Raw genomic sequence first — 26,111 nt, 5'->3', positions numbered from 1 at the left:
TATGTGCAACATACCTTCTGATGTGAAGGGAAAACAAATACTAAAGATACGGACCAACTGGAAACTTAAATACAAATGTGGGCAAATTGAAATAAAAAGTGCTTTGTGATTTATCATCCACCTGGCCGGCCTGTAGGAGGCAGCAGCGCCGGGCCTCGGTGTCACTGATCCGGCTGTGGAGCTGCAGCGGTCCGCCGCTCACTTCCTTTTCCTGACGCAAGTACCCGGCGAGGCTGCCGCACGCCTTTTCCTGTGGCCGCCGCGTAGCAAAACTGGATATTATAACGATTCGTAGCGGACAGACACACAGCAGGATAACTCTGTGGAGGACTTAGGTGAGTGTGACTCCGTGTTTTATCGCACTGTGCGGGAATTACCGGCCTTGTGGAGGCGAAGTCGCCGGCTACACATGCGGAGCGGCCCGCTGCTAACGTTAGCTTAGCAACAGACCCCGAGCCACGTTAGTTAGCGCTGTGTCAGACGTGACGAAGCGGCGGATTGGCGGCTTGCTTGGGTATATTTCGTCGTTTTTATACCCTGCGGGGTCTTTAAAACGGTTTAGGATAATCTACACTGGCGTGTATTTGGGTGTAACTGCATCGTCTACCCGAAGCCGATCCATCTGTCAAAGCTAGATAACGTTAGCTAGCTGAAGATAGCCGCTGCATTGTCCATACAGACGGCTGGACACCAAATCAGCCAGCAGCCCCGGTTGTTTTTGTTTTTGATACAAAGCATGTCAAACTGCACCAAATCAACCTCTTAAAAGGTTATCATTGTGAACACAGCGAAGTGTCTCAGAGCAGCATCAGTTTGTTTTTGGCTAGTCAACAACACAACAGCGCAGTAAAATAAAACGGTGCTGTGATGGTTTACACGCAGCATTACGTTACTACCGTAAGAATGAAGTTATTTTTCCAGTTATTGTGTTGTTGCATTGTTCAACAGCTCTATTCAGAACTCGTATTTAAGGTGGAAAGGAAGAAAATCCACCCATTTAAACCGGAATTTACTTTTACCTGCAAAAACCACATAATGAGGGTTAGGGTTCATTGAGTCAATTTTAAGAAAATCAGTTTCATCCACAACTTATTAATTGTTATCAAGTTTCTGCAAAAATAAATGTTCTAATTTCTTATAGCACAGATGTCCTCCAATGTACTGTAATTTACTAATGTCATTTCTAATGCATGTGATTTTTGTCTTCACAGATTGACAGTTTCCTTCAGCAATGTCTCGTTTCTTTGCGACCGGGTCTGACAGTGAGTCAGAGGAGTCTTCATCCAGTGATGAGATCACCCCCAAAGCACCTGGGACAAATTTCAAGCAGTCAGTCCAACTTTCACTGAAATTTTCAGGGCTAATATGTCACTCTTCATAGCAATCTCACACATCCATGTTGTTTTCGTAGGTCGTTGCTTCTTAGTGATGATGAAGAGGACACTAAGAGAGTGGTGCGCAGTGCCAAGGACAAAAGGTTGGTGTAGTCCCTTATAAGCAACATGCTTTTAATATCTGTACAGGTTATTAGTTTTTGTTTGCTAATGTATTAATTCTTAAATTTCAGATTTGAGGAGTTGACCAATCTCATCAAGACCATCCGCAATGCTATGAAGATTCGTGACATGGCCAAATGTTTGGAGGAGTTTGAGCAGTTATGTCGAGCCTTCCTCAAAAGCAAAAATATAGTGGACAAAGAGGGTGTTCCACCTTTCTATATCCGCCTTCTGGCTGACTTGGAGGACTACCTGAACCAGGTATATCATTTAACACATTGTTTCTTTGCCAGCTGTAAATTGGGATGTTAATTCGTTTAATGCAGTCATTTTATTTCCTGTGCCCACCTTTGCAGTAATGTAGAAATAAACAGCATTATTTTCTTTCCAGCTTTGGGAGGACAAGGAGGGCAAGAAGAAGATGAACAAAAACAATGCAAAAGCCCTCAGTACACTGCGTCAGAAGATCCGCAAGTACAACAGAGATTATGAAACAGAAATAGCTTCATACAAGGAGGTAAATAAAGAAACTTTCCCTCAGAGGTTCTATGCTTCAAATCATAGAGAAAAACACCTGAATCAAAGAATCAAAAAGTGTTTTCACACTAAAAGATAGCTGCTTTAGTCTGCAGAATAGATTTATATGTAGCGCGCGGCCATTACTGTCACTGAGTTGCCCTATAAACAATGTGACTTATCAAAGTTAAGTTAACTTCTCAATGTCTTCTCTTTCTGTCAGAACCCACAGGAGTCTGCAGATGAAGAGGAGGAGAAGGAGCCAGAGGATTCTGGTGAGTTTAAACTTTATCTGTTTTTATTTTGAATCCAGGAACTGTATAAAAGCAAACAAGCAATTGAATAACTGACAAGTGTTCATGCTAACGTCAGCTGCTGGGTGAAATATGTTTCCATATGGGTGGGGTTTGAAGCTTTTCAGAGTTTATTACCTGTACATGATCAAATATGATCCAAGACTAGAGTTCAGTCAAATCCACAAAGGTCCATGTCTGCAAAAAAAAAAAAAACATTGCATTTTCAATTTTGCTTTTCATTTCATACTAAACTCTCAAGACCACAAGTGGATGTTAAGGCAATGGTTGTGCTGGAAAAGTGTAAGCATCATCTCTGAAATTCATCCCTAATTTCTGTTCCACAAGGCTCCTCTTCTGAGAGTGATGGAGAGGGAGGTGATGAAGGCGTGTCAGCCAAGGCCTTCTTGAAGAAAAAGCCTGAAGCTGCGTCAGAGGCCAGCAAGTTCCTCAAGTCTGCCAAGGGATCTGGGGTATACACACACACACACACACACACACACACACACACACACACACATACATACATACATACATACATACATACATACATACAAGTGATTTACAAAGACTTCTGAGGATACATTTCTTAATCAGTTGTTTTTGTTTTTTTGTTTTTTCAGGATGAGTCTTCTTCTAGTGAAGAGGATGATGATGAAGACTGGGGCTCAGACACAATAGACAGTGGCAGTGAGAGCTCAGATGAAGGGGAGGGAAAGAGTGCTTCCCTGGCAATGGTCTTCCTTAAGAAGTTAGTCTCTCTCTGTACAACTTTCTTCACTTTCACAATATGAAAAAATCATATCATATGTAGTGCTGTATCTTTACCAGTTAGTTTTTTCACATGGGTGAAAAGTTCTTTGGTGTTTTAAAGACTATTAACTATTTAACTCATTGAAAATTTAATATTATCAAGCCAAAGTCAAAGAATTACTTCTTCCTTCCCCTCCCAACACCATCATGTAAACTTTAAAATGTCTTACTCGACACACTGCATCCATCCTCAGGACCCAGGAGACTGAGAAGTCTGAAAAAAAGGTTCCAAAGAAGAAGAAACTGAAGAAGAGAGAAGACCGTCTTGAGGAGGAGGCTGAGGAGGAGGGAGGAGAGGAGGTTGAGGGAGGATGGGAGAAGGTCAAGGGAGGTGTCCCTCTAGTCAAGGTAAAGAGAATGCGATAAAAACTTTGAGGATTTATTGGCATCATGATAATTGTTGTTGAAATAAAATGGAACAAGGGATGGCCACATCATTATTTATCTTTTATTTATATATATATATATATAATGTTTATTAATTCTCCAGGAAAAGCCCAAGATGTTTGCCAAAGGCACAGAGATCAATACAGCAGTGGTGGTGAAAAAGCTGAATGAGATTCTGCAAGCTAGAGGCAAAAAAGGAACAGACAGGTAAAACTGCATGATTCACTATAGCTTCACATCATAAAAAATGGTATGAGGATCTAATATTCAAATCAGTAATGCTTATAGCATGAGTAAACATTTATTTTCAATAAATTGCACATAGACACATTTATGGGCAAAGCAACTGTGAGGTAAAGGCTAAAATTTTTACTGGGCTATAAATTGAAAGAAATTATGTAATTGTGACAACATTTTAATGGTCAGTGCAGGCAATTTTTAATTTGTTGTCAACATGATCTTAGTCATCATTAGCATTGAAATCTGTTGTCCTAATTAAGTACTGAAGAACAATGACAGTCCCTAAAATCATGTAATTATGTATTCAGTATTAAATTCAAAATATATTCATTTTGTTTCTCTAATCTCTAGTTCTTCTTTTTTCCACCTGTAACAGGGCTGCCCAGATTGAACTACTAAATGCTCTGGCAGCCATTGCTGCTGAGAATAACTTGGGCCAAGGTATCCTGGTCAAAATTAAGTTCAACATCATTGCCTCTCTTTATGACTACAACCCCAATTTAGCAGCTTTCATGAAGGTAAGAACTTATTTTTCTGAATGTTATATCATTAAGAAGTTTGAACAATTACTGTAGAATATTTGCACAAAATAGTGCATATTTATATTTTCTGGCCTATTTTAATTTATTCTAATAATTACATTATAAATGATCCAATTGTGAGCCAGTAATCAAAACACATGCCTCAATCCAGTAAAATACATTTAGTTTTCGGTTTACTTTCTTTCTTTTTTTTACTTGAAAAATTGGACTCTACTCCCAGGAGTAGTCTATCAAATCATTCTGACTGTGTCTTTAGGCTGATATGTGGAAGAAGTGCCTGGATTGTATAGACGAGCTGCTGGACATCCTCTTTGAGAACAACAACATCTTCATTGGGGAGAACATCGCAGAGGACAGTGAGAATCTGGGTATCTCTGACCAGGTATCTCTTCTGTTTTTGTTTTTCTCTGCAGGTGTTATTGAATGTCATCTCATTTTGGCTGTGAGCAAATGATCCAAAATTTTGTTCTCAGTTCTATATTTTTATTTTCCATTTTGCAATATCCATGGCCTTACAGAGATGTCTGCTTCATTTTAATTTCCAATAGCTTAATTATTAGTATATGCATTATATACTGTGTTACTGTGTCTTGAAAGCCCAGATGTAAGATGGCATTACAAAAAATGTATTTCTTTATTTTGTGTCTGTCAGCCATTCAGAGTGCGTGGATGTGTCTTGACACTTGTAGAGAGGATGGATGAAGAATTTACCAAGATCATGCAGAACACTGATCCCCATTCACAAGGTGAGCTATACCAGAAATATGGTTGCATAGGGGTTGGAAAAGTCCAGTAAATTGTCATGGAAGTTTTGACTCGTGTATTTTTGAAATTTTGAGTTTCTAGTTTGGAAATGAACTATAAAAAAAGGGTAATGCAAGGCCATGCACAGATTCCCATATATTCCTGTTGATTTCCAAGGAAAGTTTCCAACTTTGAAAATTCCTGTAATTTTGCAACCCTATCCAGAAAATAACCCAGTCCAACAGCTTGATCTAGTAACTCATTTGTTGTGTTTCGTCTTCAGAATATGTTGATAATCTGAAAGATGAAGGGCGTGTTTGTGGCATCGTTGACCGCCTGCTCAACTACTTGGAGAATAAAGGCAGCACAGAAGAAATTTGCCGCATTTATCTACGTAGGATTATGCACACTTACTACAAATTTGACTACAAGGCTCACCGGCGCAGCCTGGGCATCCAGGGAGAGTCCAAGGTGAGAAAAGTACAGAAGTGATGCAGCAGACATCATAAATATCAAAACATCTCATGTGTGATGTATGAAGTACTCAAGCAAAGAAATTCATGTACCATGTTGTGTTATGAGGTTGTTTGTAAATTAGTGTGTGGAATCTGCTGTGTAGTCTGAGCAGGATCAGGAGGAGAGCGAGGGGGAGGACAGTGCTGTGATCATGGACCGTCTCTGCAAGTTCATCTACGCCAAGGACCGCACCGACCGTATCCGTACCTGTGCTATCCTCTGCCACATTTACCACCACGCTCTGCACTCACGCTGGTACCAGGCCCGTGACCTGATGCTGATGAGCCACCTGCAGGATAACATTCAGCATGCTGACCCACCCGTACAGGTAGACAGATGGACTCAACACTAATCAGAACTCATTTAGTTATAATAAGAAGCCACAAAGGAGAAAACTAACTCCCTCTTTGTATTGTTTTTTTGTTTTTGTTTTTGTTTTTTTTGTTTGTTTTTTTTTTTAGATCCTGTACAACAGGACCATGGTCCAACTGGGCATTTGCGCTTTTAGGCAGGGCATGATTAAAGATGCTCACAATGCCTTGCTGGACATCCAGTCCTCTGGCCGAGCCAAGGAGCTCCTTGGTCAGGGATTGCTCATGAGGAACATGCAGGAGAGGAACGCAGAGCAGGAAAAGATTGAAAAGAGAAGACAAGTGAGTCCTACAGAAGCAGGAAAATCTTTGATCACGTTTGGGTAGATTTTTTTTTTAATTGATAATTAGGTTTGATAACTTTTTTTTTTTTTTTAAGTAGAATCACTAGGTTTTTCATTGTTTCATGTGACCCAGCTGTGACCGAAGGCACAAGAACTTCAGTACCGCTACCACTGTAAGACTGGGCTTGATGTGACACAATATGACACCCATCATAACATCACTTTGACTTCACCCCCCAAACAGGTGCCATTCCATATGCACATCAACCTGGAGCTGCTGGAGTGTGTGTACCTGGTGTCAGCCATGCTGCTGGAAATTCCCTACATGGCGGCTCATGAGTTTGACGCCCGCCGCAGGATGATCAGCAAGCAGTTCCATCACCAGCTCAGAGTGGGAGAGAGACAGCCCCTGCTGGGTAAGCAACATGTCATCTCTACACATCAGGACGTTTAATTCATACAGATACCAAAGGAGGTAACTGTAGCTGCCTTTGTCCTCCAGGACCCCCAGAGAGCATGAGGGAGCATGTTGTGGCCGCCAGCAAGGCCATGAAGATGGGAGACTGGCGTACTTGCCACTCATTCATCATCAATGAGAAGATGAACTGTAAAGTGTGGGACCTGTTTCCTGAGACTCAGCGTGTACGTGAGATGCTTGTCAGGTGAGAATACACCATCATTATCATCCACCACTAAATTTATGTGTAATCTTTCAGGCTTGAGTTGGTGTGTGATTATCCTAGTTAGTAGATTTGGGATGCCTAACAAGTTAGTCTGAATGATCTGAGAATCTATAGTGCTGCCTTATATAACCTCATTTGAAATCATTTTACAGGAAGATCCAAGAGGAGTCACTGAGGACTTACCTGTTCACATACAGCAGTGTGTACGACTCCATCAGGTAATCACCAGATACTGAGCACAGCAAGTGTTGGTCAATACTACAGAATTTAGTTACTCTCATTTCAGGCAGTACTCTGAATACCAGTGTTAACATAAATCAGATAAAGGAACAAAGGTCAATGGCAACGTGACAGTTTATTACTAGGAATAAAGTATCAATGTCATTTTTTTTCTCCTCCAGCATGGAGACTCTATCTGAGATGTTTCAGTTGGAGATTCCCACAGTTCACAGCATCATCAGCAAGATGATCATCAATGAGGAGCTGATGGTGAGTGTCATGGCTTGTTGGTGCTGTGAAGCAGTTTGAATTCAATTTGTTTCCAATTTCTGTTAAAATTGACCTAATGTTTTTTTTTCCCTCCTCTCTCTATCATGTTCATCTCCCAACAGGCATCTCTTGACCAGCCCACACAGACTGTTGTGATGCACCGTACAGAGCCCACATCCCTGCAGAACATGGCGCTGCAGCTGGCAGAGAAACTGGGCAACTTGGTGGAGAACAATGAGCGGGTCTTTGACCTCAAACAGGGTGTCTATGGAGGCTACTTCAACAGAGGTGCGTTTAGACTTTACTGTCTTTACCAATAAACTATTACTTTAAACTTAAAAATATCCTATTTATATTTGAGTGCAACCACTCTGCTTTTCAGTGGCCATAAGTACTTCTCCAAAGCTTTATGTCCTTTATTTTTATTTTTGATTTTTTGTATTCACCAACATCACTAGTGCTCTTTTTCACTACTTCTACTTTTTTTTGTCTTTCTTTTTTTTTTTTTACGGGGAAAAAAAAAACTAACTGGCTGTTGTTGTGATTACAGATCAGAAAGGTGGCTACCAACAGAAACAATCCTATGGGAGAGGTACGTGAAACTGCACTGAGGTTGCTCAGATCTAGCACAGACTGTTTGCTTGTTAACCATGTTGCTGACTGTGTTTATATTTAATCACTAACTCACTTGTAATGCATTACAATGTCAGGTTAAGAGTTGGAAAATAATGGAATTATGAAGAACCAGAACCAATCGGGTTTAAGGTTTTTTTTGTTTTGTTTTGTTTTTTTGTTTTTTTTTTGTTTTGTTTTGTTTATTTTGTTTTTTCCATATGTTTCTGTTGCACTACGTCTAATTGCGCTTTCCTGTTTGCACCTTCACAGATCAGAAAGGCTCTTACCAGCAGAAACAGTCAGGATACCAACGAGGAGGCTACAGAAATCAAAACCAAAGCAACTACTGAGCTTGGAACATGTGAATTTCAGTCTCGCCACCTGAGCTTGTTTTCATTCCATAACAACAACCACCTGGGTCTTTGGTCTTCGCACTTGGCTGTGTGCTATTAACTCAAAACTGATTTTGAAACAGCTGAAAGTCATCACAGTTCAAGTACTGTAAGAGTGATATTCCAGTACATGAAGCGTTTTAAGTTCATTGATAGCGAAACAATTGTACCATAAAGGCCTAGCTTGTGCTAACGCAGTCAGGCAACATGTCAAGTATTGATTGACTTATACTTAAATAAACAATAGCAAACAGTATGTTCTGAGTTATCTTTTTTGAACCTGTACGTGGACATCCTCCTTTGAGAAATCGTGCTATTGAGGATTTAAAAAATATTGTGAAATATATTTTTCCTATCCTTAAAACTTTCACATTAGATAACCTGTGTTTATCAAAATGCTATTTAAGATGTAGAAAATGAAGGAACTGTATTTGATATTTAAAGTGAAGTGTTTATTGGTTGTCAGCACTCTGCTGTGAGGTCATACAAACAAAACATCAGTGAGTCTCAAAGACTAACGAGCAGTTGTCATGTTCTGTTCTTGTTAAATAGCTCATAAGTAGGTTTATCTGACAGCAAATGGGAATCTGATAAATCATTTGAATTGCCTTTTTAAAAATTAAATTGGAAATTAAAATTAACACTGAACCTGCACAACACTGTAGGAAACAGTTTTTGTCTGGATCACTAAGCAGAGCAGACAGTGTAAAGAAAAGTGTTGACAGTTTATGGGAACAATATTGATTTGAAATGTGAGTTGTGCACAGCTCATGAAATTGTTCGGTTTACCCATACTGTACTTAAAGTGAAACATCAGTGAGGCGTGTAGCTTTCATCTAGTATTACAACCATATTGATCCAGAGATATGCAAGTCTACGTGGATTTAAGCTTTTCTTTTGTTCGGGTGTTCCCTTGTGGCTTCCTTATCCTACCTTATTCTTCCTGAGTGATTTCTGTTCCCCAGCAGTCTCGACACTAACCCTCTCAACACCACTGCCTAATCTGTTTTCTCAGCGTTGTGATGGGGGTCTTCTAGCTGCCTCGACGGAGTCTCCGTCGGAATTCCTGCCTCAGCAGATCCCTCTCTTTACGGATACCCTGCAACACGGTGCGGTTCTCTTGAGCCCGGCGCACCAGGTAGGGCAGCGTGTCCTCCACTGAGCCGTACGGCACTGACTTGTACACAGCATAACCTTCCTTTGCTGGGTGGGGGAGGAGAGGGATGTGATGACTAATACATGTGAATATTATCATTAAAACCACATGGAAATCTCCTTAAAGACAAAGATGTGTAATAAATAGTGTACTCAATGCACTTCTCTATCAGAAATCACACATTATTTTGTGATTTTACTGGGATGATTCCAGATCATCCCTCCTTCCTTTTTAAAAAGAAGCAGCAGCATGTAATTTAGTGCCTCTCTTCCAACAAACCTATTGAAGTTGGATTTTTTTCAAATAGGTGGTCAACACCTAGGCCTGAAGGTCAGGGTGCTGCTGAATAAAACACAGGGCCAACAAGAACCAACTCACCAAGTGTGAGGGAGACGTGATCACACATTCCCAGCAGCTGCCCGAAGCACACTGAACCTCCATCTCTGTCTATCCCCAACTCCTCCATTCTGCAGATGATGCACACAAAGTATCACAAGATAAACTTCAGGGTTAGAGATAATAGAATTGCACAACATTTTGTGGCCTTGTGTCAAAGCTTGACACACAGTACCCATGATGCAGCTCACCTAGTAAAGTTTCACCTGCACAAAATAGGCATGAAAAAGATTGCTTCCTCGTTCATGACACAGGAACTGATTTCACCGCAACCATATTTTTTTTATTTAGTGCCAATATCTGAAGCTCCAAGACTTTTGTTCACATCTCTACTAGTAATGCCTGTAAACCAGAGCAAAACAAATTTATGCTACAAAATTATTATTATTGTTATAGTTTAGTTAGAGGGGGGGGACACAGCATTAAGTAATATTCAACTGAAGGTAAGATCTGGGCAGGTAGACACATATTTCAACACAAAACTAAATGACCGGAGCTTTGTGGTCATGGTAAGTTAACTTCAGGTTCATATATTCTGAGGTTGATTTTCACTCACCGTTGGGCAGCGCGTCTCACTGACTCCTCGTTGTGAGTGGCAACTATTATTCTGTTGTCAGGTTTCTGGGATATGACTTCCAGCATCACACCCAGCGAGCCGTTATAACTGCTCTGACACAAGTGAACAGATTCAATGTGTAGGGAGTCAGGTTCACTGAAGGCAAATGTTAATTCAGTTAATGTACTTCATGTGTGATTGTCATGCCAAATGAAAGCTGCTGCCTCCTTCCACCTGTCATTGGTGTCCTCCCAGCTCTGATGAATGGGGTCCGCACGTCCCTCTTTCTCTGCCAGCTTCCTCTCTTTGTCCATGTAGGCTCCACGAACCAGCTTGACTCCCAGAGAGAAACCCTCGTTCTTGGCCAGCGACAGAGCTTCCAACAGGAGGGACCTGGACTCCTGACAGACACAGAAAAAGTTTCTGATAATATCTGCCTGTGAGAAAATAGTCTAACAATATTCAGGGCAATTACTTGTAGAAAAAAAAAAACAATGAAAGAAATAATATTTGCCTTCAGGTAACACTGATATGTGTTCCAGATCCAGGCGCCATCTTTGTTAAACTTCTTCATCATCGCCATGGTGACAAGAGAGAGGGCAGGATTCATGTAGGTGTACTCAGCATCAACTAGGACTCTGACTTTGTTGACACTAGCCTAAGAAAGACCAGAAAAAGATGCGACACTACGACACTGTACAGTAGTCCAGGAGCATTTTGACGATGTGCTCCCATGCCGCTCAGATTTCGCCATCAGGCCTGAATTGTGTACCTCTGCTATTTTGTTGAGTCTGTGAAGACCACAGAGGAAATGGGCAGCTTCACTGTCATCTAAACCAGGGAAGCTGATTGGCTGAGAGAGATGGTCCAAAGGTCACTTGGCATCAACTCATAAATATATGCGTGTATGTTTGGCCATTTTGGGGAAACACAGACGTACCTCTCCATCCATGGCCCTCACAACAAGATTCAGGTCATACAGTTGTTGGGCATTTAGAGCTGTGAGCTTAACCTTGATACAAGCAGTAAAAATGATCACTAAGCACAGTACACTGTCTTCAGTGCATGAAGAGAGCTGTCGCTGGGAAATACCGGGGGAGGGTCACAGCTGTGAGCACTAAACTGTATTTTTTATCTCCCTCCCCCTTTTGAACCACATGCTGTTTGGCTCTGATTCAACACACAATGTGTCAGCGTTCACATGTGGCCTCAGAAACAGCTTGTTCTAACAAAAACATTGTTATACTGATAGTTGACACATCAAAGCCCAGCTCTCCCGTGATGGACTGGGTCCAGGGTCAGCTGGGCCGCCAGCGACACTCATGAATGAGCAGCACAGACAATACATGGAGGCAGTTTAACTGAAAATGGGCATGACAGTAATTTCCTTGACAACATGACGGATGGTGAGTGCCATCTTACACACAGCTCTGGGCTGAGCAGGGCTGTGATCTTCAGCTGCATCATCGGGTCTCTGCTCCAGGCATTGCTGTGAGACATTCGCACACATTCCAGCATGGTCTCCATGTTGTCGTCATATCTCTTCTCTCTGGAGGGGATGGACAGTAACATGAGGCCATGCTTAACTTCGCACTCAAACATGTTAAAGCAGTTACTCTGCATGCACTTCTTATTTATGGTCGTTATTCCTCCTCTTCAGTTAAACCTGAAGAAAACATTTGAGCCGATGGGAAAGTGAGAAAGTACCCAGTACTCTCTCCAAGATCCTCCTCGATAGGTACAGCCAGCATGGGCCTCAGCCCCAGAACGCTCATCTTCTCCATGGACTCAGAGATCTCGCTCTCATTCTCCCCAGCAACAAACTGAGCGTAGACAGTGGGCCGCAGCAGCAAGGAGAACCCCCTCCTGCCCAGGAGGGTGCGTGCTATGGACATTAGCTGAAAGATGAAGAGATGAAATAGACGAGTCAGAAAAAGTCACAGGAGCTTTTCCATTCGATTTTCGACCCTACAGCTCTGCTACTCAGTTCAGACTGTGCAACATTACACTGCATCACCTGTCAAGAACTGACAAGCCTCTCGATAAAGATAAACCAAGAAAAGAAAATGATTTCAATGTCCAAGGCTCAGTGATGTATTTATTACGTCTCACTTTTCCACAGTTGTTGACCAGCACAGGGAAGGAGCAGAACTGGAAGACGGCCATAGCACGGAGCAGCTCGCCGAAACTCTTCACCCTGAAGGCACTGGGGTCATCAAAGGCCAGAGTGGCTGACAGGAGGCTGGGCCTCGTCCTTGAAGCCGAAGTACCCAGCAGTCTCAGCGACTGAAGGTGAGAGAGTGAGGGGCGCAGGCGTAAACACAGCATGGCGCCTGGAGAATTGTATACGAGTGTTTGTATATGTCAATAACTTGGATGTTTTGAAGGGTACGTATTAATTTTCCTTTGCTGTAATTTTAAAGTGTGTCTCCTCTGCTTAGAAGTGTCTGACGCTTGGGTGAAGCATAAATGCAATAATCCAGAGTGTTAGAGAGGCATTATCGTAGCGAGTGGTCAGCTCAGGAACAAGTGATGATCCTGTCATGTCCCAACCTGTGCAAGGAACAGCAGTTTATACAGTGAGCAGTGTCTTTACGTGGAGCTGAAGGTGAACACTGACAGTTTCAACTGTAAAAGAAAAATCATTAAAATACAACACTGAGATCAGTGAGTAAAAGTTAGGTGTTAGGACAAGTCTTCAAAGTTAGCACAGGCATAAGTAACGATATAAATAATAAATCATTCGAAAAAGAAAAGGGCCCTTACCCTCCTTCCTAAAGGGGACTCTCAGAAGACCTAAATGATAAAGTTTAGCAGGTGCAGTTGGAGGGGTTTGCATGTGAACCAGTAAAATTTCATCCTTTGCCTTTCTCACTGGTTAATAAGTGACTACTTGGGAAAAAAAAAAAAAAATGAGTAAACATTCTTGCGACCCTTAGCGTCAACACACAACTGTCATTGGAGTTTGGCTCGGGCCACACTGGCCTAAAAACCTTGCACTGACCTCTTTCTTTTGACTTAAATCGCTCTTATTTGCAGGTGGTGGCCCCCTCAGAAATGGACCACATACAATTATCAGCCTTCACCCCACTTTATTTAAATGACCAATATGTAAGGCAATGAAGGAGGGAATGTTTAACTGCCTGTTACCATCCTTGTAATGTATGTCTAACCTGAAGAGCGAGAGTCCCTTTAACATCTGTCAATCCTTCCCTAACCCAATGCTGACAAACCAAGCATGAAAACACTGATCATAAAATCCTCAATGCCGATAGAGGTTGACTTGTTTCTTAGTTTCATGACTGAAAGATCTTTGAGTAATCATAAAGTAATTAAGATCCAATGCAGGTGAGGCAATCAACTGAAATACAAACTTTCACTCCATTTCATCTTTTATAATTCAACACACTTAGAAACATACATCAAAATAATTGAAAATAATGACGTTATTGAACAGAACAGTGTAGGTGTGTGAAGGAGCTAAAACAGAGGATGGGGCAAAGAGAGGAGTGATGACTAAAAACACAATACACAAAGAGATGTGTCTGGCATGATTTACATGTTACTGGTCTGTGTCCATTCACCCTGCCAGGGATAGTTTGACTCTTCTTTGTTTTTTAAAAAGATCACATTAACTGTAAAGAATGGACGCATTTCACTTGTCTAGCTAGTGCGTTATCAGAAATGACGCTTTGGTTGTATTTATAAAGTCACAAATGTAAAAATATTTCCCAGAGAAATAACAAAGGTCACAAAATTTGACTTGTCAATTGATCAGATTATGCCAGAATTTTTTGACCCTGTCTAAACACAAGGGGAGTAGTTTAAAGTTTTCTGTTTAATGTTTCCTGCAATAAACAAATTAATGACGACAGCTGCCCAGAAAAGATACATTTTTATTTTTCACACTGGAATGGATATTTAAAAACAAAATTTCCAACAGATATTTACACATCAATTTCATTTATCAATTTGTAGGTTCAGTTCAGAAAGACACATGCACACACACACACACACACACACACACACACATACACACACATACACACATACACACACACAGTACATTGAGTTACAAGAACTAATGCTATAAATTGCTACAAACCCCTAAAAGCGCTAAACATTTCGTCAACTTTGATGTTGCTACATTTTAAAACATAGATCTTGTGCTCATATCCAGGTAGGACCCCTGGGGGTGGGCATGGCCATGTTGGTGTTGTCTGTACAGGTGCCTGAAGGGGATGGGCAGGGACGAGTGAGGGTCCTGACACAGCCGGAGAGGGTAAGATGGAAAGGCTGGGTAGAGGGCCGGGGGCGAGGTGGAGGAGGGAAGAGACGACTCCAGCTGGGGGAGAAGAGACGGGTGGTGCAGAACCATCTCTGGGCGATAGGGTGGAGGGGGATTGAACTGGGGGATGGCACCTATTTCCACTGGGGGGTATGAGGGGGTGGAGGAGGACACAGAAGAACTGGGGAAGGTTTGAGGATGGGCTGTTGGCATGATCGGTTGAGTGGAGGAGATGGACTGCTGGAAAGAGGAGGAGACAGCCAGGCAAGGGGAGGGTTGGAAAGGAGGGTGAGGAAGGGAGGATGATGGATGAGTGAAGGAAGGTGGAGGGAAGGGAGCAGGAAGGGAAGGGGCTGTAGCTTGGTGGCTCAGATTTGTTCGGTGTAAAGCAGAGTGGGCGGGGCTGGGGGAAACATTTGAAAAAGCCAGATTTTGCATGTGTGGAGGGACAGAGGGGAAGGCAAAGGATGTGGAGGCACCATGGGGGGGCAGGGAGCACGGCAGAGCCGGGGCTTGGTTCTGGTTGGACAGAGGCTGGGGAACAACTGGAGAGGGATCAGAATTTGTTGGCAGGACGTTTGGATAAATAAATGAGGCTGAGCTTTGATCTCGAGGTGAATTATTCCCACTGCCAACAGGTTCACCCTGCAGTGGCAGAGAATGAGCAGATATTTGGTCGTGCAGATCTGACTGGCACGTGGAAGGCGGGGCTGGAAATGAGGCGTCTGTAGTTGTGTGGGGTCTGATCGTCTCTGGGATTGTATGATAGGTGTTGGTGGAAGGAGGTGAGGAGGAGGAGATGGAGGAGAGGAGTGGCTGTGGAGAGGAGGAGTTGGAAGGAGGCGGAGTGGGGAAGGTGAAGGAGGTCTGCTGCAGGGAGGGAGTGGTGGTGGTGGAGGAGGAGAGTGTAGATGAAGAAGAGAGAATGGAGGGATAGTCAATAGGAGGAATGGAGGTCTGAGCATCAGTTGCGTGTGAGGGGTTGGGGATGGTAAGAGAGGAGAAGGAGGAGGAGGAGGAGTGAGGAAGAGGAGCTGAGGGGTAAGAGGAGTTGGCCTGAGCAGCCGGGAAGCTGGAGGTGTAAGCTGCTCCGCCCAGAGTATCTGATCTGTTTAGGATAAAAATACATTTTAATGAGATTCAAGCTTCCTCCATCAGAAATAAAATAAACACAGATTATTCCTATGGTACAAAATGTTACAATTTAGTTTTTAATGCAAGTGGATGCATCTGTGAGTTTTAGCAAATTTGTCACATTTAGTCAGGCTCACCTTTCAATTATACTGTTTGCCACCTCACTTCCTGGAGTATCCTGCATCCCATTGGCCATGGAGATGTTGATGTCAGGCATTTGGGATGCCATGAATGCCTGGTCCAGGTCTATGGGCTGCTCTGGGACCAGCGGGTCCTGATAGGAGGCCTCTGCTGGTCTGTACCCACAGGAGGGGTCAGGTAGTGGTGGCAGAGAGGCCAGAGCCAGGGCCTGCAGATCTGTGCCTGCGGTGCTGGTCCCTGGGGGGGTGGTGGTGGCGGCAGGCTGTGGCAAAAGCTCAGTAGAGTCGCATGGATCACAGTTCACTGAGCAAGACAAATGGAGATGTTTAGGAAGCAGCCACGTAACTGTAACACCAGTAAAACAACCTAAAGGAATGAATAACAGTGGCGGAAGTACAGCTGTCCCACTTACCAATATCCACAGTTTCTGTCAAGACAGCGATTTTGCGCTTCTGTCTTGCATCTCTTTGTCTGCAAAGAAAAAGCTGTTAGACTCTCAACAACAGGTAGGCAACAAATGTGAAGTGAATGCATCTGTGTATGCGTCTTTCTGTTTAGGTATTTACTTTTTACTGTTCATCCCATCCTCACGGAAGCCTTTAGCGAAAGGGTTGGAGTTGATCTTCAGCTCTGTGATCTGAAAACAACAAAAAAGAAAAGTCTGTTATTAAAAGCCAGAGAACTGCAGCTGCTGGCTCATAGAAAGCTTGAAGAATCTTTTTAATATTGCAAGTATTAAGATACCTTGTTGTTCTGGTAAGCAGTGACCGTGATGAACTGCGTCTCCGGGAAAACAAAAGAGTGCTGGCCTCCGCCCCACCTCAGCACGTCTCTAGCTTCAATGACATGAATGCGGGGCTGGTAGCGATGCAGCGAGTGCAGGATGATCTGGACATAAAAGAAAAGAAATGGACTCCAAATGCACCATAAACACAAGTTTACGGCGAAGGCCTCGTGAAGTGTTGGTCGGTTACTTACATGTCCCTGTGAGTCCAGCGTGTTGTTGGTGAGTTTGGCGAAGTGAAATGAGATGGTGCGGCTCTGCCAGTGAGCACCTGTGGCGGGGGAGTCTGGATGGATGAACACCCGGTCTGGTAGCCTCGCTTCTGCGCCGCCAACAGCCTGCCAGCCACCGCCTTGGAAACGATAGCGCGAGTTGTCCACTGGGATGATGTCCAAGAGGAGGATGTAACGTAGAGATGGATTCAGGCCCGACAGCTTCAACCTCAGCCCAGGAAACATCCTCCTGGAAAGAGGAGAAAAGCAGAAAACACATGACTGTTTGTCTTCATCATTATAAAGAATTAAAGACAGTCTGAGGTCAAGGGTCATTGGCTAGACGTGTCTTACCTGCCCTTCTTTGTTATGATCATCTCTGTGCCCACTGAGCTGAACTGCTTCCATAAAGACATGTTCTCCAGCTCCATCGTCACGTTGTCCTTATGGCCTTTGGTCGCAGACTCATTCGGGACAGGTGGGGGTGGCAGGATCCTCGGGGGCAGCGTTTTCGCCGCAACATCACAGGCAGCAGGGAAGAGTGGCATGTGGGCAGGAGCCTCCCGATCTGAGATAGGTAGTAAAATAGTCAAATCTTAATATTTACAGAAAAACCTGCATATTCCGAGATTAGAAAGGTTTAACCTTCAAGGTTTCATTGCGATCAAACGCCACCTACATGTTTCGAAGGCTCCATCATAGTTGCTTAAATTAAATTGCAAGTTCAAATTGCATACCAACAAGCTGTGTTTGGTTTGTTCACTTTACACGGTGCTGCCAAATCAACCCGGAGTGAAATCTTATGTATTACTACGAAAGTGTAAAGAAAACATATTTGGGGGCATTTTCTTTGCCCTTGTTGCAATTCTTCAGCCTGATAGCATCATGTGTTGCAAACAAAAATCCCATCACAGCTCCTGGCTCTGCTCGATGACAGCTACTAGTTGCGATTACAGATGCTTTAGTTGTTCCTTCAAAAGGAGCTTGATGGGTAAAATATTTTAGGTACAATTAAATCTTTTGCTTTTTGAAGAAAACTGTGCAAAAGCATTTCATGCGCCCATTCCCTTCTCACCTCTGTAGAAACAGTCTCCGATCCTCTGTGGTCCCAGGGCCAAACTAGGGTACATGTCCACGCTCAGCATTCTCCTTGTCAGTGTTTGGCTCTTCACTTGTCCTCCTCACTTGCTGCAAAATAACATTTCACGCTATGATTCTTTTTGACTACTGTTTCTCCTACAGATTTCCTCCAGTCGTCTACTGTTGAGACCTCAACAGTTTTTTGGTTTTTTTTTAAGTTTCAGTTTTTGTCTCTATATTTCTGTTCCTATTCCTTGACTGTCCTTCACTAGAAATGCCCACAGTTGTTCCTTCACTCAGTTTAAATAGGTGTGTGAGGCTTCACACATCAGGCCAAATGGCCCATTTTCACATAGCTCTTAATTTGCCTCCTTGTCTCTCCACCCAGTTTCGTCATCTTCCCTTATGTCCCTGTTCAACAAACACAAACACAGGTCAAATCTATAGCTGCTTACAAAAAGCAGGGGTTCAGTTTCTGAATTTAAGTCACAGACAAGTGTGTTTTTAACTTGCCAGCTATTCTAAAATTGAAATATTAACAAATAAAGCTTAGTTATTTGAGAATCTGACATGACAAGGTGTATTACAAGGGAAAATAAAAAAGCAAATGGATAGAAAAAATCTTGACACTTAAATTTTAAATGCAATTAAATGAAATTTATGTAGCGCCAAATCATAGCAGAATTGCTTCACAGCACTTTACATACATAGCAGGTCAAACCAAACCCTTTAAAAGAATTTTACATAAATACACACAGAGTCTAACCGAATAATGGATATAAGCATAGATATAAATCAGTGGTTACTAGAGACTCTGCAGATTTACCTTTTACAAGCAAGTCATTATATGTAATGGATTATGTTTACACATTCAAGTAAAATTAGTTCCATCAGAAATGTTGTTGTATTTTGATGCAAGTGGTTGTTGCGGTTATGAATAAGAATGTAATTATTTTTCTAAAAAGCTTCTCAAGTTTCAGGTGCCTCCTACACATAAATCTAGTAGTTTACCAGCAGGTCCCCCGTGGCTGTTTGATGGCTTGATGACATGTCTCTTCCTCTCAGTAGTCTGCCTGCTTGATCTCTCTCTGCGGGGAGTCAGACCTTCACTGAAGCTGGAAGGGGAAAGCACAACAATTTGGCTACAGACAAGACACAAACACGGTTGTCTTTAAGTTTTTGTGAAAGTTTTTGATTGAGATACAAGCTCAGTATTACAGGGCAAGAATGATGATAATGATAATATTTTATAACCAGGACTGAATCAATACAATCCAAATTGTGTCATCCTGTGAGAGGACATGCTTTCTAGTTAAAACCTAATTGACACTCAGACCACACAGATAAACCAGCAGGTGGGCCTGTAGATCCTTCATTTCCCCTCCGTTCATTAATACAGGAAATACTAATATCCACTTAAATCTAGTGGAGCAGAAATTTGAGGATGAGGATTATTTATGAAGTCTTATACTTTCATGGATGCAAGGTTCAAAATATCTACAACTCATAAAGATTCAGCACAGTGCAGCTCTCTCTCTCTCATTTTCTTGCATTTTATTTATCAGCAAATTCCCTTTTTGCTTTTGTTGCTTGAGCTGGAATTCCTTGAAGTGAGGCCGGTCTCAACAAGATATGCAAGAACTGGCAGCAAAAATGTGAGCCTTGTAGGAGGACACCCCCGAAGGGGATGTTTAGATGAGGATTACTATTACATCACGATTAAAAGCTTTGCAACTTTAGTGACCAACAAGACAAACAGGATTATATTCAAAAAACATTGTCTGTGAGAGGAGCAGTACTTAGATAAGGGGCAACGGGAAACTGAGAAGAAAGCAGACAAACAAATCCTGAATCTACCTGCTCCAGAACATTCCTGCCAAAATAAAAGTGACAGCTGCAGTCAAGTATAAATGTTGTTCTAGTTGTTGTTTTCCTTCTCCATTTGTGTACGTGTGTGCCGGGGAGAGGATAAAAGCTCGAGGGGACTGAGGGGAAGTGGAGGTGTGAACTCCACACTGAGAGATAGGTCATTGCCTTGATGGGGGCAGCAAGGTGTGCGCGATGGCTCTTAATGTTTTTACGAACCAACAGGTGTGTTGGAGGTGCTGCAGCCAGCAGACTCTCTAACAGCCGGTAATGAGGCCTGTTACATGTTTTGTTTTGTTTTTTTGCATTGATGGGGGGTAGGCGGTGTGTGCTGTTTACAGTATTACCACAGGCCTGCTCTTTGGCATGTACATGCTAAGTGTTTTGATGTCAGTCTTTATTTGCTCACTGAGGTCTAAAGGTCATTTTACAGAAAACACTCAAGTTATCCTCGGTGAGTGCATTAAGAATAACGAGTTATGATTCAAAGTATTTGTCTTTAAATTGTCCTGATTGAACAAACATAGCAACATCTTGTCTGCTTTCCTTAGGCAGGTTTGTGGTGGCACACTAAGCCCTTTAATCTGATGGGGATTAACGGTTTTTCCTGTGTGCATTAAACAAATACTATTTCATTTAGGGAAAATGTGTGGATGCTCCACGTTGGCAAAGGGCACTTTTAATATCGCTGATTATCAGGATTAAAACACACTATGTGCTGTCCATAAATAAATCTGTTGCATGCAAAAGCCACATCCATTTAGATTACAGATTACATACTTCAATCCATTTTTTTAATCAAACAGGGTCCATTTTATTATGATCCTACCTGACATGTGGCATGAATGATACATGTAGAAAGGGAGCATTTTTCATCAATAAATGAGACTGTTTGATATTTCCAGAAGTATTGTCCTACTGTTTTACAGCCACCAGACAGCTTTGTATAAAGTATCTGCTGACACTGGTAATTTTACATCTGCAGTGACCTAAACAGACATTAATGACTCAAGTCAGACCACATTCAAGGGGTCTCTGTCAGCCTTTGACACCATCACAGTGACACTATCAGGAAGACGTATAGCCAGCCTCTCCCTGAACACCGACAGGAAACCCCGCTCGCTGTTGCTGTGATCACTGAGGAGAACGCTGGTTCCCTTCGCCACAGCGTCCAAAACTTCATGGTGGGACATCTCACCTGAAAAATGGAAATGCTGTAACATCTGGTATTACACTTGCAGGCAAGTACACTTGAAGTATTGTATTTTTAGAAAAGAGCTCTACCCGTGATGTAGAGGTCTGCCTTGACACCGCTCAGTACTGAGGCCCCTGATCCAGCACACACAGCGACAGTACACACAGAGGACTCTGACAAATGTAAGAATAATTAAATCATACTTTAAATTAGTTAATCCATCACATTTATGGCACATTCAAGATCTGTTCTTGAATACAGCCAGTTTAACACCTGTGGCAGAACTTGTTATTCATTTCAACTTGCAGACAACAGAGTGAAGTTTTAACTTCCCATGGACCTTATGACATCACATAGTTCTTATTTAAAAAAATGATAACACTGTGTATCAGTCAAGTAATTATGTTGAACTAAAGTGTCACTTAATCCTTAGTTTTTCTCAGTGTCATTTTTCATTTCTTAATCACTCTATGATATATTTTGACATCTCCAGGTTTTCGTGTCCACCAAACTCTGCAAGAGCAAAAATGTTTTTCATCTTCTCTAATTAAACATGTTAATTTGTGAAAACTGCTGAATTCTTGTCTGTACCTAGTGTCCGCCCCAAACCAAGCGCCAAACGGAGATGACCCAGACTCAGGTGAGATTTCATTTTCTCAATTGCTGTTGCCACGGTTACTGGCTCATCCAAAACGCTGAGTCTCCCTTGGCCATGGCCCAGGAGAGGAGGCTGTATGGAGTGATATGGGAAAAGCTTGGTTTAAATAAAGTAACTGCTATGCACTAAACAGGTTGTCAGTAAATCCTACTGTAAAAGCACCAGCTGCTTTATGAAATGTAAGCAGCAGTTTTTGAAAGAAAACAATATCTACCCATCTATTTTTTTACCTCATGGTGTTTCTGTAGTAACATTACTGTTGTTTTATTTCTAAAAGGAATATTGTTCTCTAATTAATATGCTGTTGAGCATTTGTGATGACCACTGATGTGGTCATGTCTCACCTTTTCTAACTTCAGGATGCTGAGGGACTGACTGGGAGTGGTGTGTCGTAGCAGTGTGTGCACACTGGGGGTCAGTGCTGAGTCACTGCAGGTTACGCTGACATGGATCCCACTGTCGTCTGGTCTGCAATAAGGAAGTCAGTCATTCCCCAGCACAAAACAAAGGACCTTTGTGGTGAGTTTTGCATATTTCAACCAGTAATCTATACATTCTTTTTCACTTGCAAAGTTGCAGAGTTGAGGAGAACAAAAGGTGACTAGAGTAAAAAGTGCTTAAGTGAAAGAAAATGAAAAAACATGGCTGCAGTAATGTCACATTAAAATTCAAAAATTAAAACCACGAAGACTTACATTAGTATACTTTATATGAACATATACACAACCTGCTGAGCAAAAGCTGAGGTGTCATCCCACCATCACAAGCCTTTAATTCCTCCGTGACAGCATTCAGTTCCTCTGTGCTCCTGACCGTGAATTCAAGTTTGTGACTGTTGGAGTGGCCACCAAGGGCCTGACTCAGCACAGACACCTGGCCGCTACCTGAGAATCAAAGACAGACACCAGAGATGGAAAAAAACTTTGTGGACAAGACACTGACACTTGATCTGAGTAGGAGATCACTGGGTCAGCATCATGTGTCACAACATATTTGCTTGGAACTTTATTAAATATGCAAGTAAAATAAGTCCTGTATATGTGACACCGTTTCCACTCAGACTTATCTCTTACCAAGTCCACAAATCAGCCAGTCGTTCACCCCTCCTTTAACACTATCCCACGAAGTGTGAGGGGAGAAGATCGCAATCCCGGCCTCCACTGCCCGGATGGCCAGTCGCTGCTTCCAATCTTTCTGAACCAGGCGCTTGATTGGCCGAAATAAGGGAGGGTGATAGGAGATAATGAGGTCACAACTCATGGTCTCTGCTTCCTCCATGACAGCATCTGTAAGGTCGTTGGTCAGCAGGATGGTGTTAATGTGCCGAGATTTGCTCGGCTCAACCAAAAGGCCAACATTGTCCCATGACTCAGCCAGTGAAAGGGGAGCAAGCTGCTCCAGCACCTGCAGAACCTCTTTTAGCTCCATCAGGCCAGAACGGTGAGTAGAGTGAGAGAGGGAGTGGGTGGAGGAGAAATAAACAGATGGCTGCAGGGGAACTGAGGTTGGTCGGCTTCTTTGGAGGCTGTGACTATGAGTAAGTGAAGGGAGAGGTGATGGGATGGACGATACTGCTGATGCAGAACAGAGAGGCGATATCGAGCCCCCTCTGGTACACAGCCCTCTGTAGGTCAGTGCTAAAATCGTCCAAGACGGATTTCTACATCTAGTCAGCATCTGTGGAGACCTGTGAGGAAAAAGGAAACACAAGTACGGTGTTTAATACACCATCAAGAGAACATCATTCCTCTTCATCTGAGAATGATCAAGTCCCAGAAATACTATATACTAAAATATAATCTTTACTGGACCAAGCACGTTAATTAGACAGTGAGAATATTTATATTTTAAGATCTTAATGTTTGTTTTTAAAGCTCTTTCATGCACTTTTTATCTGACTCTTTAAAGCCCTATGTGCCCTCTCGATCCCTCAGATCCAAAGACCAACTGCTCCTTGAGGTCCCTTAGACCTGACTGAGGGGCAGAGGGGACTGTGCTTTTTCCATTGCTGGCCCCAAGCTCTGGAACTCCCCGCCTAGCTGTTTTCAAACACACTTTTATTCCTTGGCTTTTAACACAGTTTGAGATCCAAACATTTCAGCTTTTATGTTCTTATTGTTGTTTACTCTTTTAATTTTATTTGGCACGTTCTTATATTTGACTTAATGCTGATTCTATTTATTTTTCTCTGTGTAAAGCACCTTGGGCCAGCTTGGCTATTCTTAAATGTGCTCTACAAATAAAATGGATTGGATTGTTTCAGTCTTAGTTGTACACGAATTGGTATGAACTGAAAAATAAAACCTTTGAAGGTTCATCCAAATTCAATCACTAGTCAGTAACACATGCACACTGATTACATTTAGTTTGGCTGAACAATGAACTTTCTGATCATTTTCCAGACCCCGGTATGATGAGATGGACAGTGCACGTTTCTCAGTGTCACAAATGACATTCAGCACATCTTGTATTGAATAAATAAAGAGCTGCACTGTAGTTTCTTCAGTCAGACACACAGCTGAGCTCAGCATTGGGCTAACACCTCAGCTAGCCTGTTAGCCAACATAAGCTATTAACACACACTGAACCGAGACCGCTACACTTAAAAACACAACATGAACACAACAGTGTGTGAACGACATCGTTTATGAAGGAGTCGCTGGCCTCGACCTTCACACACTAACACGCTGCTGAACACGTTTATCCCGGAGGAGCAGAAAATGTGCGGCGCACTTACTGGAGAGCACTGTCCTCTTCCGGCTTCCGTCCCCCGCTGCAACGTTCTGATTGGACAACTTTTTAAATAGAAAGTGGAAAAGTATCTTGTTTTATTGCAGTAAGTCAGATATCATTACTATTTTCTATTACAATTGTTAAACTATATTATAATATGAATTAAAAAAAAATACAATCTGCGTAATAGTTTAGATATTTGTGCCAAATCACACACTCGTTTAGTATGCGCGAAAATTCATTAAAGAGCACTGAGCATCTAATCTGAAATAATACATATATTAAATGATCTTCTGTCTTTATTCTCAAGTGCAAAATCATCATTATAAAGTAGGATATCACAGTAAAACTAGGAGAGAATTATGTTTTTTGTTGTTGGATGTTTGTTTTCCCTCTGATGTCACTGAGACAACATAGATGTAAGATAAAACCCTTAGATCACCAATTCAAAGGGATCAGATTCAGTCATCTATAACTGGAGAATATACCATTGGCAAATAAAATTTGGTTTGCTTTGTTTCTTCTCAAAAGAAAAGTAACTAAGTGGTTCATGTTGAATTAGTTTCTTTTGCAAAAATGAATGGATGGTTAAATAATTGGAACAAAATAACCTGTTCACGATAACAACTTGGAGGGAACACCAAGAATTTGAGAGTAGAATTTGCGTTGGTCAATTTAACTAGATGAGACTGATGTTTTTATTGTCATCCAGCTGTCAGCAACACAAAAATCGCACAAAATGCCCTTGTTCTCACAAAATGTGTTCTCACAGTCCACTCACTCAGTTAGTCCTGTTAACATCCTTACAAAACAAATGCTGCAGAATAGAAGTAAAAAAAATTAATAATAATTATATAAAACAAGCTGTTTTCATTCAACTCAATTAACTAGCAAACCCAAAATAGCTGTTGGTATTATGTAATGTTGTTTATATGTAATGTTACAAACAAACACACAGTAATATGAGCAGGAAAAGGCTAGATGACTGATTAGCAGTATTAAATCAGAGCGGAAGACACCCAGGATGCACCCATCACTTCTCAGAAGGATTACTAGGATTTTTAGAATAAACAAATGAAAACAAAAAATAGAAGAAAAAACAAAAACAAAGATAGAGAGGAGGATTAACAATGTTACTGGATGATTGCTGAAGGTTAAAAGTGCAGTCTCATGATGTGTACGACAACAACCCGCTGGGTCGACTGGCTAGCTCAGAATTGAGTCAGAGAGCAAACGAGAGAGATTATTGTGGATTAATGCAACAAAGGTCAATGCTGGATGTTAGACGGATCAGGGAAGGATCAGGCATGGCTGCACGCACAACATCATCTGCTTCTTCCCTTAGCTTCATCAACCTCCCTGTGCACTACACCCCTCAGTTCAGGTATGGAATTTAGTAAAGTGAGGACCCCCCTGTTCAAATGCACCCATATTTACATTACATGGACATTAGTGCATAAATAAAAGAAATAAATCCTTCCAAAATTATTGTTTCCTCCTCATTCTTGCTGATGACCTGCCCGCACAAGAG

General features: G+C 42.0%; 4 protein-coding genes across 4 annotated transcripts; 1 reads left to right on the top strand and 3 right to left on the bottom strand.

Annotated features, from left to right (window-relative positions):
• Positions 1 to 199: 199 nt before the first annotated feature.
• eif3c (eukaryotic translation initiation factor 3, subunit C) lies at positions 200 to 8,637 on the top strand. Its single transcript, XM_029527607.1, has 23 exons — positions 200 to 335; positions 1,212 to 1,329; positions 1,412 to 1,477; positions 1,568 to 1,757; positions 1,888 to 2,013; positions 2,236 to 2,287; positions 2,654 to 2,778; positions 2,929 to 3,056; positions 3,313 to 3,466; positions 3,609 to 3,712; positions 4,122 to 4,263; positions 4,544 to 4,669; positions 4,940 to 5,033; positions 5,315 to 5,502; positions 5,651 to 5,875; positions 6,009 to 6,200; positions 6,447 to 6,618; positions 6,705 to 6,864; positions 7,038 to 7,103; positions 7,287 to 7,374; positions 7,497 to 7,662; positions 7,925 to 7,966; positions 8,260 to 8,637. Exons 2-23 carry the CDS (start codon positions 1,232 to 1,234, stop codon positions 8,337 to 8,339), a joined length of 2,784 nt encoding a protein of 927 aa, XP_029383467.1. The 5' UTR covers positions 200 to 335; positions 1,212 to 1,231; the 3' UTR covers positions 8,340 to 8,637.
• Positions 8,638 to 9,414: 777 nt separating this feature from the next.
• On the bottom strand, positions 9,415 to 12,817 carry prodh2 (proline dehydrogenase 2). Its single transcript, XM_029528207.1, has 10 exons — positions 12,602 to 12,817; positions 12,197 to 12,387; positions 11,912 to 12,038; positions 11,430 to 11,501; positions 11,262 to 11,342; positions 11,004 to 11,147; positions 10,724 to 10,890; positions 10,490 to 10,597; positions 9,916 to 10,004; positions 9,415 to 9,584 (listed from the first exon to the last, which is right to left on the bottom strand). The coding sequence occupies exons 1-10, from the start codon at positions 12,815 to 12,817 to the stop codon at positions 9,415 to 9,417; spliced, it is 1,365 nt and encodes a 454-aa protein (XP_029384067.1).
• Positions 12,818 to 14,639: 1,822 nt separating this feature from the next.
• On the bottom strand, positions 14,640 to 18,193 carry tbx6 (T-box transcription factor 6). The gene is made up of 8 exons (XM_029528157.1): positions 18,124 to 18,193; positions 17,403 to 17,616; positions 17,031 to 17,298; positions 16,797 to 16,940; positions 16,619 to 16,689; positions 16,465 to 16,523; positions 16,049 to 16,355; positions 14,640 to 15,885 (listed from the first exon to the last, which is right to left on the bottom strand). The coding sequence occupies exons 1-8, from the start codon at positions 18,191 to 18,193 to the stop codon at positions 14,640 to 14,642; spliced, it is 2,379 nt and encodes a 792-aa protein (XP_029384017.1).
• A 2,517-nt stretch (positions 18,194 to 20,710) lies between these two features.
• nif3l1 (NIF3 NGG1 interacting factor 3-like 1 (S. cerevisiae)) lies at positions 20,711 to 24,606 on the bottom strand. Its single transcript, XM_029528038.1, has 7 exons — positions 24,585 to 24,606; positions 22,921 to 23,534; positions 22,575 to 22,731; positions 22,192 to 22,315; positions 21,781 to 21,919; positions 21,279 to 21,362; positions 20,711 to 21,192 (listed from the first exon to the last, which is right to left on the bottom strand). Exons 2-7 carry the CDS (start codon positions 23,522 to 23,524, stop codon positions 21,008 to 21,010), a joined length of 1,293 nt encoding a protein of 430 aa, XP_029383898.1. The 5' UTR covers positions 23,525 to 23,534; positions 24,585 to 24,606; the 3' UTR covers positions 20,711 to 21,007.
• Between the last annotated feature and the right edge of the window lie 1,505 nt (positions 24,607 to 26,111).

The sequence above is a fragment of the Echeneis naucrates genome, chromosome 19 (assembly GCF_900963305.1).
Source record: "Echeneis naucrates chromosome 19, fEcheNa1.1, whole genome shotgun sequence".
Classification (NCBI taxonomy): Eukaryota; Metazoa; Chordata; class Actinopteri; order Carangiformes; family Echeneidae; genus Echeneis; species Echeneis naucrates.
Note: the sequence above shows the minus strand (reverse complement) of the source record. Positions and strands in the feature narration are given on the sequence as shown.

What these genes read in the sequence shown, in the direction of transcription:
- eif3c (XM_029527607.1), top strand. Translation starts at nt 1,232, where the DNA reads ATGTCTCGTTTCTTTGCGACCGGGTCTGACAGTGAGTCAGAGGAGTCT. An exon ending in TGGAGGCTACTTCAACAGAG is followed by an intron (nt 7,663 to 7,924) that starts GTGCGTTTAGAC and finishes TTGTGATTACAG; the next exon opens with ATCAGAAAGGTGGCTACCAA. An exon ending in GAAACAATCCTATGGGAGAG is followed by an intron (nt 7,967 to 8,259) that starts GTACGTGAAACT and finishes GCACCTTCACAG; the next exon opens with ATCAGAAAGGCTCTTACCAG.
- prodh2 (XM_029528207.1), bottom strand. Translation starts at nt 12,817, where the DNA reads ATGCTGTGTTTACGCCTGCGCCCCTCACTCTCTCACCTTCAGTCGCTG. An exon ending in TGAGGGCCATGGATGGAGAG is followed by an intron (nt 11,343 to 11,429) that starts GTACGTCTGTGT and finishes CATCTCTCTCAG; the next exon opens with CCAATCAGCTTCCCTGGTTT. An exon ending in TCACGTCTCCCTCACACTTG is followed by an intron (nt 9,585 to 9,915) that starts GTGAGTTGGTTC and finishes TCCCCCACCCAG; the next exon opens with CAAAGGAAGGTTATGCTGTG.
- tbx6 (XM_029528157.1), bottom strand. Translation starts at nt 18,193, where the DNA reads ATGCTGAGCGTGGACATGTACCCTAGTTTGGCCCTGGGACCACAGAGG. An exon ending in CGGAGACTGTTTCTACAGAG is followed by an intron (nt 17,617 to 18,123) that starts GTGAGAAGGGAA and finishes TACCTATCTCAG; the next exon opens with ATCGGGAGGCTCCTGCCCAC. An exon ending in GATGGGATGAACAGTAAAAA is followed by an intron (nt 16,524 to 16,618) that starts GTAAATACCTAA and finishes TTTTCTTTGCAG; the next exon opens with ACAAAGAGATGCAAGACAGA.
- nif3l1 (XM_029528038.1), bottom strand. Translation starts at nt 23,524, where the DNA reads ATGCTGACTAGATGTAGAAATCCGTCTTGGACGATTTTAGCACTGACC. An exon ending in CCTCAGCTTTTGCTCAGCAG is followed by an intron (nt 22,316 to 22,574) that starts GTTGTGTATATG and finishes TCCTTATTGCAG; the next exon opens with ACCAGACGACAGTGGGATCC. An exon ending in GCATCCTGAAGTTAGAAAAG is followed by an intron (nt 21,920 to 22,191) that starts GTGAGACATGAC and finishes CACTCCATACAG; the next exon opens with CCTCCTCTCCTGGGCCATGG.